Source organism: Populus nigra, chromosome 14 (assembly GCF_951802175.1).
Source record: "Populus nigra chromosome 14, ddPopNigr1.1, whole genome shotgun sequence".
Lineage (NCBI taxonomy): Eukaryota > Viridiplantae > Streptophyta > Magnoliopsida > Malpighiales > Salicaceae > Populus > Populus nigra.
In genome coordinates this window covers 5,956,175-5,971,658 of record NC_084865.1, presented here as the reverse complement: position 1 = coordinate 5,971,658, position 15,484 = coordinate 5,956,175, and the positions used below count along the sequence as shown (strand labels likewise).

Genomic DNA, 15,484 nt, shown 5'->3' with positions numbered 1-15,484 from the left:
TCTCCCTTTGCCAACTTTGTCCTCAATGCTTTTGCTTCAATTTTAACACTATTGAGTTCAGTTCTCACATTCTGGGTGGCTTTGACTATCTTCTTGGTTTTAACCAACTCCAATTCAACATCTTTTAACTAGCTCTTGAGTTCTTTTATATCTGTTAAATGCTTGTTTGACACAACTTGAGTTTTGACGACCAATTCCTCCCAATACTGGGCCTTCTCCACTTGAAGCGTCTTCTCCTCATTGATGACTTTTAGGGATTCTAAGTCGTTCATTGCTTTCATCTGATCTTGGCCCACCGAGTCTCTTTCTTCCTCAGCCAATTTCCTCATAGCTTTTTCTTCAGCTAATTGATGCTCTAATGATAGTCTCAAATCCTCCTTTGTTTTAAGCTCGACTTGCAATGGTTTTACTTGCTCTCTCAGTTCTTCTTCACAACTCACCCTCTTTCTTCGGGTGCCCATGGATTTTGAAATTTCTACCATGTCGGAAACTCTTCTGTCACGCCATTCGGGATATTTTTCACTAACTGTGGAATTCCTTGATCCATTCTCCTTCTTTATCAGCAACAAAGAGTTCCAATCCTGCTTAATGCTTTCTAACATTTCCATAGCAGCCCCTTTATAGACCCCAGTAAATTGAGCTATGTCAATTGTCTTAGGAACACTTTGTATGCCCCCAAGCTGTCTTGCGACTAAAGTAGGTGCGTAACTGATGTATCTCGTTACTTCAATTAATGGTACCCAAGGTTTTTCTCCACAACTCACCAAGCTTGTCATATTCCTCATCCAAGGAGCTTTCCAGTTAAAAATGCTTAATGGAAGCCTTTGCAATTTTACCCTCCAATCATCTTCAAAAAAGCTCTCCCACTCTTTTGATATGAACAACTCAAGTGGCTTTTGGTCAAACCACTAGAAATTATTGAATATTGGCGTCTCCGTTTCTATATGGCTTAACAACCAGATAAATAGTAAAGAGACAAAACACCTCATGGAACCTTTACCTGTTTTCTTGCAATGACTAAGAGATATGAAGGTTTCAGCCAAAATCACGGCACACAGGTTGATCTTTGTCTTTTCATATTCCACAAACAAATTAACAGCTTCCAAACTGATAATCCCTGTAGTAGAGGGACATAGAACTAAACCAAATATTCCCAAAGCCAATATTCTATGTTTCTCTAATTCCATCTAAGACCCCCAGAGTTATCTTTCTCTCTATACGGTATTAGCTGAGGGATCCCTAGCAGTTTGGCAAGCTCATCCATGGTGTCGTCAATTCTCTAGCGGAAGTACACTTTGTAGGCATCTTCAGGGAATTCAGTCAACACACTATACTTTTCAATGGTAGGTGTCATATCGACATTTTAGAAAGTAAAACGACGGTAATCAGGATCCCAAAAATGTATCATGGCTTTTATAGCTGATGGCAAAACTGGCACCTTTAAAAGGTGCAAAATCCTCCCATACTTCATAGCAAATTCTGCTTCATCTATTTGATACTTAGTGAGTGAAAACAATCTGCTAGTGTCATTTATTATGCACCTGACATCTTTGAGTAGCGGTGTCCTATTGGCATTTGGTCTAGGGCAGTCTCCCTCGGTCATTTTCAAGGATTCAGATTCGAATCCATACTCAACAGTGGTTACCTCACGAATAACGGTCATTATGTCACCCGAAAGTCCTGTAATGAAAATGCTTAAATGTTATTCTTATCTCAGTGAAATTATACAGGGATTAACCTAAAGAATATGTTCTAGCCATTAAATGCATATGGGTAGTTTGGCTATCTAGTCTCAAAGGTATTTTGCATGCTCAATGATCGTCCTCGAAAGATTGATATGAGGTTTACAAGCAGCGTGAAGATAGAGGCCCTGAGTAAAATCAGTTTGGCATATCAACCACTGTCGAGCAAACAAATCATACGGGAGTTGAATAGTTTCGCGAGCCTTACCCAGGCTAAAGCCATTAGGGTGCCGTTACTCCTCCACTTATCTTAAAGTTGGTACCACACGTATATATATAAAAAATGAGCTTGAATGATGTGTGAAGGCCTTATATTCATATCAATGTATATGTGTGATAAATATGAGAAATTATGCTTGCTAAAACATTGAAAAGAGCAAAAAATAATAATAATAATAATTAAAAATAAAATACACAAAAATACACAATAAATAATAATAAACAATAAAAAACATATTTAGCAATAAAAGAAAACAACAAAAAAACAAAGCTTAGTCCTAGGTCCCTAGCGGAGTCGCCATTCTGTCGCACCCGACATCATGGCGGCCCATAAAATAATCTCGAATAAAAAAAAGGAACAGATTTCTGGCATCTTGTTCTTAAAAAAAGTGTCTTGTTTGGGGAGTCGTCACCTAGTATTATGGTCACTAGAAACCCTAACTAGTCAACAGAGATTCTATGGTTCGGGACTGGTTACGTAAAAGGAAAGATATTATCACCCCTTAAACGTTCTGCCTAAGGCAAACTGCATTGCTGTTTTTTGTCTAAAATTGCTAAATTTTTTATTGGTTTACATTCTGATGATTTATTCACAATATTCCCTACTTTGGCATCAGTGAATATTCGACTACGGACAATTCCAACTCTAGCGTTGGTAACTATTACGTAGCTATAAAATAAATTTAGATTAATATTTTTTTTATGACTCTAACGCTAGTGAATAAACAAATAAATTAATTCATTTTATTATATATTCACATATTTTTCTATTTCTTATGTAGTTAAATAAAAAAACAATTAAATCAGTGTTTTTATTCCTGACTCTGGCGTCAGTGAATAAATAAATAAATAAATTTATTTATTTTTCATACATGCACATATATTTTTTTCTTGCTAAATAAAATAAAATATAACGAATAAAAATAATATAAACTCAAACCAGTATTTTACTCCCGACTCTGGCGTTGTGAATAAACCGGTAAATTTATATTATTTTTATTCATGCATACACATATTTTTTATATTTTTCTATTTCTCTTATTTTTTATTTTTTTTTCTTATTTTTTCTATTTTTTATTATTTTTGGGGCTGGGCCCAGCTCAGCCCACATGGGCTGGGCTAAGCCCAGCCGGCCTGGCCCGGTCACTGGCCCAAGCCAGTGACCTGGCAAATTTCACCCGCAAGTGTGCGTGATTCACACACACTTGCTACAATCACCACTTAATTAAGTCTCTAATGCACAATGTTGATGAATTATTTTACAGAGCTGGAGACATTTGCCTGGGAGCAGAATGAAGGCGATGGAGACGGTGGCGAAGCTCTGACTGGCCAACTACCTGCTATACTCTGCTCCTTCTTCTGCTTTCCTTTGTTTCCTTTTGATTCTGTGCCCGTATACTTTAGTTTTCAGTAAATAAAATAATTAAAATAAAATGATCAAAAATTGAGTTATGACACAATGTATCATCAAAAACAAGTTCAAAACATCATTGAAACCAAGGTTGTTAATTATGTTCCGTTTCATCTAGAATGGCCGAAATATTTCATATCAATTTAAAAAACAGAACAAAATGGAATAATTTTCATCTCATTTCAAATCTTGGTCTGTTTTGGATTTTTCAGCTAAATTTTGCCGGAATATTCCGGTTTCATTTCACATGTTCCGTTCCGGTCTTGGAAAGTTATTAAATCAAATTGAACCCAGTTTAATTTAATTAATTAAACCACCCAAGTATAAAAAACTCTTTTTCATTACTATTTTCAATAATAATGATATTAATAATAATATTGAAAATTATTATTACTATTTTCATTAACAATGATATTAATTTTTTAAAATTAGATTTATCACTAATATATATGGTTTATATTCATGTTGCTTTTTTCATGTTTATACTTTGTAGGAATTTGAGCAAAATAAGGGATACTTTAGATCCCATTAGCCTTGATAACATTGACCTAGCTTTATATTTAAAATATTTGTGTTAAAATATTTTACTTTCATAATATTTTGATATTTTGTTTAAGTTGAATTACTTTAAGTTAAATATCTATTTAGTCTTGACTATTTAGAAATATTTTAAATTTTGAATTATATTTATTTGACATTGTGTTTGTATTGTATAATTTATAATTAATTTATCTTGAATTTGAATTATGATTGTTGAATATATATATATATATATATATGAATAGTACAACCCCAAAACGACACGTCGAAACACTTCGAAACTAAAACATTGCATTTCAATTAAAAAAATGAAACACCTACTGAAATGGAATTGATAACCTTGATTGAAACATGCAATGGAGAGCTAGAGGTGTGCCTCATGGACATCACCTACTAGATTAAAAAAAAGTGTTTTTTTATACCTTTCAAGCTCTAACAATAGTTGTTGCCCATGCTTTTCCAAGCTTGCTACTTTCTTTCAAAGTTGAGGAAATATTTGTTCTAGGCTATTAAACCTTCACACTTGGAATTCCTTTATCCTATCTTTCTTTCTCTCCTCGTTGTTGCTCTTCTGCCTTGATTTTTCAATGGCATTTATAGGGTTTTAAGCTAGGATTCAATCAAAGACTGATCCTCTCCTTCATCAAAGTGTGACCCTTTAATCAAAATATGAGAGTTTTGGGTACATGTTATAGTTGTAAGCTTTGTATCTATATTGGTTTTACAATTGTAGTTTTGCAACAAACTTGGTTTTGAAGATTTTGGTGGTTTTGCCAATCTTGGAGACCAAGGAGCATATTTCTAGCCTTTGGATCTTGAGAAAAATATGCTTAACCTTTGAGAAACACCCACTGAAAAGGCTTGAAGTGTGAACATATGAAAAAATATTAATAGTTTTGTGAAATAGGTATCACAACCAATGATGATTGAGTTACCCACTTTCAAGGTTTCATCAAAGCAACTCTGATGTTATCATCATTGAAGACCACTTGAAGTTAGTAGAAGGGGTGCACACCTTTTGTTTAGATACAAACTTATTCGATTTGAAGGTTTGTAGCTTCACATCCATTGTCTTAAAAGTGCCAACTCGATCAGCCTAAAATCTACCAATGCAGTGAGGCTAATTGAGGACAAGATGTTATTGAGATCATTGGAGAAAATGGGATGCCAATATTTGATGGGAGTAACTGATCTTTGTAAAGGGGGAGTTTCTTAGTCAAATGGTGGTGATTACAGTTCATGAGATGAACATAAACGTCACATTCATTCGCTTGAAGCTGTCTACTCCATCAACCAAAACTGCTAAAGAAGAAGATATATAGTGGCTGAACGACATGTTGTCTAGTCTAAACCTTATAAATTAGTGTTTTTAATTTGGAATTTTACAAATTTCAATTTAGTATATTTTCTTCCCATTAAAGCTTAAATTGACTTTAAAAATTATTTTTTCTTGCAATTAAGTTCTTAATAAAATTAATTAAGCCTTCAAAAATTCTCATTAAATCCTTACCTATCCAAATTTGTATTTTTTTTACCCCAAATAAAAATATTTTCACCATTGGGACTCTTTGTTAATTAAAATTGGATTGTCAATTTTGCCAATCTTATATATTTTGGTCATCCAACTTTTTCACTTGTTATTTTGGTCCTTTACGACCAACTTGAGCAATCTTTTAGGTTTTCTTCATATATATCCTCTTGTATTTTGGATTTTTTTTTTTTAATTTTTTTTCTTTTCTTAATTATTTTGTGGCGTCAAAAGTGGGTAACAACAGTATGCATGACAGGCTTTGATCTTATATATATTACAAGTTCAAATAGATGCTTAGTATGCATGCTAGTATTCTTTTTATTAAATTTATATTAAAAGCATGTTTGTTTTAAGTTTTATTTTTCATGTTTATAGATTTAAAATTGTATATACTCTAAACTTACCTTGAACAATCTTTTATGTTTCTATGCTATTGTTATGATAAACTAAGTATTCTTGCTTACTAGTCTAAAATAATACAACATATTTTGACAACAATCTTAAGACTTTATTCTATATTAAACTTTGTTTAGTTTATCATGTGAAACAAAATAATATTAATTATATAGACTAATAGTTAAAGAGAGTTTTAGCATAGTTAAAATTTAATTATTATTTAACTTCCTTTTAATTTGATATATTCTCACAAATAGATTTGTTTCAATACAATATGTTTTAATATATATAACCTTACGGTTTGTTTATAGTTTTATACTTTTTTTTTTCCTTGTTTAATTTTAGAAAATTGTTATATATCTTGATTTTAAAGTTATAGTTTATTTTCCAAAATTGTAATGCAATTTCTTTGAGTCATTTTGAGTTGTTGCATGATATATATTTGTATGAACTAGGCTTTTATAAACCATGTTTATATTTTTATTTAGTTTATACATGTTACTTGCAAACTCGTTAGTATAATCATGTATTTTTTCTTTCTTGTTTAAATATATTGTTTTGATTTAATGCATGTTTAATTTGAACTAAAATAAGCGAACAAAAGAGTTTATTTTTTATTTTATATAATTTAAATGTTTTTTTTTATCAAAGTTGTTTTATTTCAATTTTATATTATTTTACTTTGTTTGTGTAGCTGAAATATTTATTTTTAAATAATATTAACTATTTTATTTTTATGAATATCGAAATGATATATTAATTAAAAGCCCACTGCCAAGCAACAAAATCAAAATTTCTAAGTTCTGAGTTCCGTTTTGCTAGACTACTAGCTACAGCATTACTCTCCATCAGAAAAATTACTGAGACTCGCTGATTTCGAAGTCGTTGATAATAGTTGAAGGCGCTTTGCAATATATTACAACATACTCTAATGATGTGGGAAAATCACTGTTCTATTATGGGCATGCTCATTGAATGGTGGCACATAGCGATTGTGACACCGTCCACGCTATGTGACACCGTCCAGCCTCCAGCCTCCACAAAGGAGGCTTTCGCTAGTTCTTTGATCTGAACTGTACTATTTATCAACGGTTTGTATTTACAAATGAAAAACAAAACCAAGGTCGTTTAATTAAACAGTTTATGCTCTTCCTTTTCTTTTCCTTTTTTTTTTCCCTTTCCAATTATGTTAAATGGGTGTCCTTTAAACAAGAGCAATGGTAGATTAATTATTGACAAAATCTTACCGTTTCCTTTGCATAATGGACACTGTAAGGTCTTCCCTCCTTGCTCACATCATTCTCTAATTCATCAAAAAGATTAAGATAGCCTTATAAAACACTTTCAAACAATCCGCAGGTAGCTGATCATTGACATCAATACTCACAACCAGAATTTTGCATAATATTCACAGAATACTTCATTGATATTAATTTAGAGTACACTAATTCTGTTAGAAAACAATTTACTGATAAAATTATGAACAGTAACTGTTTATCAGAAAACTTATCATTTGTGATTTCTATTATTTCAATCATTCCATAGACAATATAATCACTTATGCATTTACAGACAAAAAAAGCACGCCAAATTAAAAAAATTACTAGTATTATTCTGTCGATAATTTCATCGATGAGTACGGCATATCACCAATAGAAAATACCATTTGTGATTTCATCGATCTAATGAAATTAATCTGTTGGTAATTTACATATTGTCAGTGACATTTCCTATAATTTTCTTGAACTCTAGGGAACTTTACGAGAGACTTAGTCTATCTATAATAATTTCGTCGGTAACTTTCAGTGACAAAGTTCTATAATTTTTTTTCCAACTCTCTGAAACATTCCGATAAGCTTAGTTCATCGATAATTTCATCAGTATTTTGTTTAATATTTTTTTAAAAAAATAAAAATAAACAAAAATAAAAATAAAATAAAAAAACCAAATAGTTATTACTAATTTAGAAATTATTAGTTTGAATACAATTTATTCATATGATAGAAGCTGGAGGAAGAGGAGGAGAATCTTCACTGGGATTTTGTAGGCGAGGTGGACTACATGTATCATCGAGGTTTGGCAATAACTTCATGTACAATCACCTAAGTTCAGCTATCTCGAAACTAAGTCGAGTTGTCTAAGCAGTAAACCGGTGAAGTCTCTTGTTCTATTTGCATGTTTTAGTGTGGGTGGTAATTAGTTTTGGTTTGTTTATTTGTTTGTCAAAAGAATGGTTGGTTTTAAGGAGCTGGTTGCTGGGGAATTATGGGAAAAGTTTAAGTTAGCAAATGTAAGGATGTTGATGGGTACGAATTGTTGGGTTGTTGCCATTGCATATGCAGCAAATGGACAGCACCAACCATTGACTATTGGCAGTCACCTTTGTTGAAGAAGAGGAGGAGTTGGCAACCACCTTTGTTGAAGAAGAGTAGGAGTTGGTAGCCATCAATGTTGACAACAAAGCAAGAAGAGCTACCATGAAATGCCTATAAATAGAGGCATTATATGAGAGCAAAATGTGAGAGTTGTGAGAGTGAGGGAAAACGTGAAGTGAAGAGAAAGAGTTGCTGTCATGGGCAGCAGCCCTGCTGCCATATGCAGCAGAGTGTGTGAGCTGGGAGTTGAGTGATCCTTCTCCATGTATTTATTGTATCCTTTATCTATCCCTAAATAATATGGACTCTCTCCCGTGGATGTAGGCGATTTGCCGAACCACGTAAATTATTGTGTCAGTGTGCTTAAGCCTCCTATGAGCAAATATCAGTACACCACTGGTCCGCGCATGGGGTGTCGGAATCCCCCAACATGAATAAGTGGTTGTTTATTTACGCGGAAAACTACTTATTGTTCATGGGTCCCACAGTAATTTGAGTGTGAAACGCAGGGAGAAGAAAAGCAGTTAATTGCTACTTTCTTGCGCGGAGGAAAAGTTCAACCATGCTACACTGTTCACTGAACAGTGGAGCAGTGAATAATGGAGGCATGCTTCACTGTTCCGTCCGGACCGGGTCCAGTCCAACACGCAAAATGTCTTGAACCGGGTCCGACCCAGTAAAATAGAAAAATATTTTTTTTATTTTTAGTTGTGTTTTATTCATTACATCCTGGGCTAGGAATAATTACTTTGCAAGTTATGAACCTCATTGTCTTTCTTTCTTTTTATAATCCTTCTTTTCATTGTCCTGCATGTCTCTAACACGATATGAGATTTTCCCTGATTTTATTGTCTGCTCAATTCTTTTAGCCACAACAATAACATCTATCTAATGTTGAGCTACTAACCAATTACTCATGGGGGCCTTGAATGTGTTATAATTTATTTCTTGATCAATGAAGGATTAATCTAAGTTGCCACCTCTAGGTGTATTCATAGATCGTTTCTTTAGGACTCTTCTCCATGTTCTGCAAAAATAAATAATGCTGTGGTACAACATTTACATTCAATTTGTATTGCTTGATAATGAAAGCATTAACCAAATCTCTCCATCTCCTAATTTTTGTATTATCAACTCTCATGGACATGGATAGTTTGTGTGATAAAACTTATTATGATGCGATGCTTCCTTCCTGAAGGCACATATTGATGCTACACTGACATTCTTTGATTTTTCAGAATCATTACCTCTGCGTTCCTTTTTGCGATCGATAGATAACAGATGCCTATTAGGTTACTGTTTGTCTGGCCTCAGTGATTTAAGGATGCACTGGAGCACTGTCTCGTACGGGGAAGGTTAATTTTTTTTTTAATATAAGAAAATATCTAGTTATTCTTAATATCTTAGGTTACTATATATTCAACGTGAGATTTAAAATTTATTAATATATATATATTATGTTTTTAAAAAGTTATATTTTTTAAATATAGAATAAAAAAATTTAATTTAAATATTTTAATTTAAAAGTTTAATATAATATCTTTTTAATTAGCATAAAAAAAACATTTTAAAATATTTTTTAAAACTTTATTATTTATAATATGTATAACCTATATTTTTAGGGATTTTTTTAATTTTTTCATATAAATTTTTAAATTTTTAAATTTTTTTTAAAATTAATTAAATTGACTCAAATTAACCCATAAAATTCAAAAACTAATTTCTTGACTGGATGAACCCTCAAGTCGGGATTAATATCCATGCTTGCTACTAGGAATGAAAATAACGTGTTGTGTTCATTGTATTCCATGTAAAAGAGTCATGTCATTTGCTTTTGTTTGGTCAATAGGAGTAGGAGATTAATAACACGTCACGCATGACCTTAATGTTTTTTTTTATATATATATAATATTATAATAATAATATTTACATTCTTATTTGGATCAACTTTGTGATTGATATATTTATTATTAGTTTTTTTTTTTGTTAAACTAGGACCTTAATGTTATTTTTTATATTTCTTATGTATTAATAATTAATCACATGTTATAATTTGAAGTTATGAAAATACAACAAGTCATTTTTAATCATTTTAATATTAACAATACTTTCATTGGTATTTTTAACAAAACATATTTAAATGCTTTTTGTAGTTCAATTAATAACAATTGAAAATGATTTTTATTTATGTTTTTTAAATCATAATTACTAAAACTATCATAATATCAAATATATACGAAATAAATCACTCACACCAACCATGGTTCGATCACTAATACATGCATATTTTTGTAATGATATTAGCTATTATTTTATAAATAAATATCTATTAAACTAATATGGATAATTTTTAAAATAATTTAATCATTGTTTTTGAATGGGAATAAAATATGTATATATTTTTAATTTTTATTATAAAAATTTAATTTATTTTTCTTAGATTTATGGCTATTATATGTTTTTTTATATAGATGCATGATAGATTCATGATCTTTTTTAATCCAAACTTACTTTGATGATCATCCTAAATTTTTATTTTAAAAATAATATTTTTTTAATAAGAAAGAATAAGTTTTGGTAAAAAAAATTAAATACATGAATAAAAAAATTAATTTTTTATTAAAAACATTGATTAAAATCATTATTTATACTTTTTGTTAAACAAATCATAAATTATTTACTGTCAAGTCAAAATTAAAATCACATAAAGAAACCGTTTTGATTATAAAACAATTCCCATGGTTTTATTAATTCCCTTCCTTTTATGCATTTGTTTTTATTAATATATAATTAAATAAAAAATAAACTCTAAAAGAAGAGAAACATATCATTTCAAGTGTATACATGCAATGCAATGTATCTGATCGATCCCAGTCAAACATGATGATTAAGGTCTGAACGAATCTAAGGAATCCAAGGCTGCTCCTTGTTTATAAAAAAGAATATAGTATATCTTTATCATCAGCCATAGCCTATCCCGATCGATCTCTCTTACAGCTCCTTGTCTGCAGAAAAACAATTACTTGGTCAGGCAGCCGGACCCTGATCAAAATAATTAGGGTCTTAGTCGTTGAAATGAAGAGCAATAAGACTTTGATGAATAAGCAATAATAGATGAGGACTGACCAGTAATATCAGGGCCTAAGCTGAATTTTTAACCATCCAAAGTGGTCCTATAAATTGAGGTTACATGCTAATATGTTCGCCGGTCACTTCGCACTTAACCAAGAATCAAGAAATAGTAGGCATCTAAGATGGCATTGCAGACAGATTTACCAGCAAACAGCATGCAGAACTTCCGTCCATTGGCTGACTTCCCTCCCACAGAATGGGGTTTTAGCTTCGTTTCGTTTTCGTTCCCAGAAATGGTAATCAAATCCTTGACTGTCATATCGTTTGTAATATCCTAATCTCATGGAGGCTTTATTTTTGCTTAATTTGTCACAAATACTAGTTGATCATACAAAAATAAAATAAAGCATGATTTTGTTGAAATATAACCCAGTGTAATGAAGCTAGCTAGGTGTTGTACTGAGCTCAAAACATTAACAAACACAGTGTCAGTTCTCTTTCTTATATTAAACAACATGACAATATATCTGTATGATGCTGATGACTGGAACTTTTACTTTGCCCGCAGGAATTCGAATCATACAATAGACAAGTAGAAGAGTTGAAGACTATTGCGATGGGCATGTTAATGGCTTCTAAAAAGGATCCTGTTGAAAACGTTGAGTTTATCAACCTGCTATGCCGCCTCGGTGTATCATATCACTTCGAAACTGAGATTGAAGATCAAGTAGATTATGTTCATGATGCTCTTCCCTATCTTCTTGAAAATAATGACCACGATCTCCACACTGTTGCACTTTTATTTCGAGTTCTAAGGCAATATGGATGCAAAGTGTCTTCTGGTAACGACCTAAGCATCTTGCATTTCTATGCAAAGTGTCTTCATTAATTCTATATATACATGGATTCATGTATGGGAGTATTGTGATATATATATATACTGATTACTGTGTATGTATCAGATGTGTTCAAGAAATTCAAGGACACCAATGGTGAGTTCAAGAAAACCATTACCAGTGATGTGAAAGGCAATCTTAGCTTGCACGAAGCTGCCTATTTGAGTGTCAATGGAGAGCAAATCTTAGATGAAGCCTTGGAGTTTTCAAGGACAAACCTAGAGTCCTTGGCAACGCAGTCAGGCCCTCGTCTTGGAAGACACATTAAGTATGCTCTGATCCGACCGATCCACAAAACCGTTCAGAGACTCGAGGCCAGGGAATTCATCTCTTTTTACGAAGAAGAAGATTTTCGAAACGAAACTTTGCTTAAATTTGCAAAACTAGATTTCAACAGGGTACAATTACTGCACCAGCAAGAGCTAAGCACACTCTCAAGGTAAATTTATTTTATAATGAGAAGGGGGTACGATTTTTCTTTTCTGTCAAAGTTAGAATCAAAGTAAAGAGCTGCCATTTTTATCTCCATCTTGCAACGATGAGCATCACCGGGCTAAATTTGACGTTATTATTTATATTTCAGCTGGTGGAAAGACTTAAATTTGGTTGAAGAGTTGCCTTATGCAAGGGACAGAATTGTTGAGATGTATTTTTGGGTCAATGCAATGCACTTTGAGCCTCAGTATGCTCTTGCTCGGATCTTGTCCACAAAGCTTGGAGCTTTGATCACCGTCATAGACGACACATATGATGCGTATTCTACGTATGAAGAACTTCAACATTTTACCAGGGCTGTTATCAGGTTTGATTTATTTCCTTTTCTTTAGATTTCCATATTTTCGTAAAAAATATGTTTTCACAAAATGTTTTTCTTATTATCTTATGTCTGGATCATATTGTCAAAAAATATTTTTATGTACTGTCAATTTAAAATATTATAGGAGACTATATATTTTTATTATTATTAAATAATGGATCCAAGCTACAACTAATTAAATTGTATTTTTTTTCTTAATGCTTATTTTTTATATATACCAATCATCACAATTAATTTTAAATTGTTTTTATTAGCATAACAAAATTATTTTTAAATAATTATTTGACATTGCGGTTGAAACCGTATTTTAAAATTACATGTTTTAATGTCATAAATAAATAAAAAATAAAAAATTAATATATTTTCAAGCCAAAAAATATTTATAAAACACTTAAAAATAGAAGTTACTGCACTTCCAAATGGTCACCGAGTCCAAATATGACTATTCATTTCTTGTAGGGACCTTTTTGTAAGAAAAAATAAAATATAGAAACCAAATTTAATATTTAAAAACATTTCATTCATGAACGAAAGTATTTTTTCAAAAAGATATTACAGTTCTTCTTAAACATGGTGACAAAATAAAATAAAACAAAATCTTAAAATTACTGCTAAAACACTTGCCTCATTAAAAACAAAATCACCAACTCTCAGAAAAATCATGACAATTAAGTAAATATTGCAATGGAAATGATTAGGAAAAAAAAATCATAAATAATATTATTGGCTACAAATAATTTTTTACTGAAGTTCAAAAGATATGAAATGGAGTTGAGATTTCACTTTAATCAAAAGTATATTTTATTTTTCACTTAATAATTCTAACTTATGGTAACTCTCTTCTTTTAATATGATGTTTTGAGTTATTTTAACTCTTGTTTATGAAAAAAAATAGCTCATTTTTATAATATTGTTTATAAAAAAATAACTCTTAAAATATAACTTAAAAACAAGATTTACTCTCTATAAATCGTGTGATACGGGTTCTTTGTATTGTTGAATTACAAAGGTTATTTCTTAAAACATTCCAGATGCAATATCGATGCCATCGATCAGCTACCCACGGATTCCATGAAAGCTCTTTATAGGGCTCTCTTAAGTTATTTTGATGACGTTGCAAATGAAGTTAGCAAGAATGGAAAATCCTCTACTGCTGTCAATTATGTGAAGGAGGAGGTAAGATTCAGTTTCTTTTTTCCGGTATCGTTTTGGAGTCCTTTCTCTCCTAGTCCTGCTGTACTTAAGTCCTCTTGGACCTCTCTCCTGTTTTATGTTACTTTTCTTTCTGTTGTAAATACTATCGACCAGATGAAAGAGATGATAAGAACCTACATAGTCGAGGCTCAATGGTGTAACGATCGTTTTGTGCCGCCATTGAATGAGTATGTGCGCAATGGAAAAATCTCGATTGGTTTTATGGCAACGACAACAGTATTCTTCGTAGTTGAAACTGCAAGAATCAAAGAATTGGAATGGTTAACAAGTAAAGCGAAAATCTCCGAGGCAGGATGTTTGTTTCTCCGCCTTATGAATGACATAGTGACCCATGAGGTATAATTACGTACTTGTCCGAAATTCAGCATTAAACCATCCTCTGAGCATTATAATTTATTGTTTTTATGGAGAAAAAATGATTATTATAACATCCTTGCTCGATCATATGTGAAGTTTGAACAAAAGAGGGAGCATTGTGCTTCAGCAATTGAATGCTACATGAAAGAATATGGAGTCTCCATGAACGAGGCAGTTAAAGAGCTTCAGAAAACATGTGCTGATGCATGGAAGGACATTAACGAAGACTGCTTGAAGCCCACTGCCATCTCCATGAATCTCCTTAACGTGTGTGTTAACAATGCACGTGCAACAGACGTCGTTTATGAGAGCAACGACGCCTACACAAATGCATCATGCTTGAAAGGTCGCATCAGTTTATTGTTCGTGGAGAAAATACCCCTTGAATCGAACTCTTCAAGGTCATAGAAATAAATGCTTGAATAAAAGATTTCACCAGTTTCTTCACAAGATAGCATACCACAACTGTTTCTTTTTCCATTCCAAAAATTGTGCATTTTAAGAAAAGATGCTTGTGTAAGATAAATTTCAATATGTGCTGTTAAAAATAAACAAACATTCTTCTAATCTATGTAAAACAATTTATTAATTACATAAAATGACGCTACCAGAGACACACGCTTGATAGTTTAAATGTTGGATAAAGTAAATAATCAAGCTACCACTAGTATCTCAAGAAACTAATTCAATATGTTAATGGTCATTTGAATATCATTTTTTTATTTACTTTCTATAAAATTATCCCGATCTAATGATCCGAGTCACTAGTTTAGCAGCTTAATCTAAATTGATTCTATTTATAATTTAATCATTTTTTAATTAGGCTTCATAATTTTTTTTAGTTGTTTTTTATGAGGTTATTATGATCTCATGACCTGGATCGCGTATTTGGCAGATTTACCTAGGTTAACTC

The 15,484-nt window shown here is 31.7% G+C and overlaps 1 protein-coding gene across 1 annotated transcript; it reads left to right on the top strand.

The window, feature by feature from the left end:
• Window positions 1-11,426: 11,426 nt before the first annotated feature.
• On the top strand, window positions 11,427-14,979 carry LOC133673328 (probable terpene synthase 6). The gene is made up of 7 exons (XM_062094063.1): window positions 11,427-11,582; window positions 11,855-12,128; window positions 12,249-12,621; window positions 12,766-12,984; window positions 14,031-14,175; window positions 14,308-14,550; window positions 14,668-14,979. Exons 1-7 carry the CDS (start codon window positions 11,469-11,471, stop codon window positions 14,977-14,979), a joined length of 1,680 nt encoding a protein of 559 aa, XP_061950047.1. The 5' UTR covers window positions 11,427-11,468.
• The last annotated feature ends 505 nt before the right edge of the window (window positions 14,980-15,484 follow it).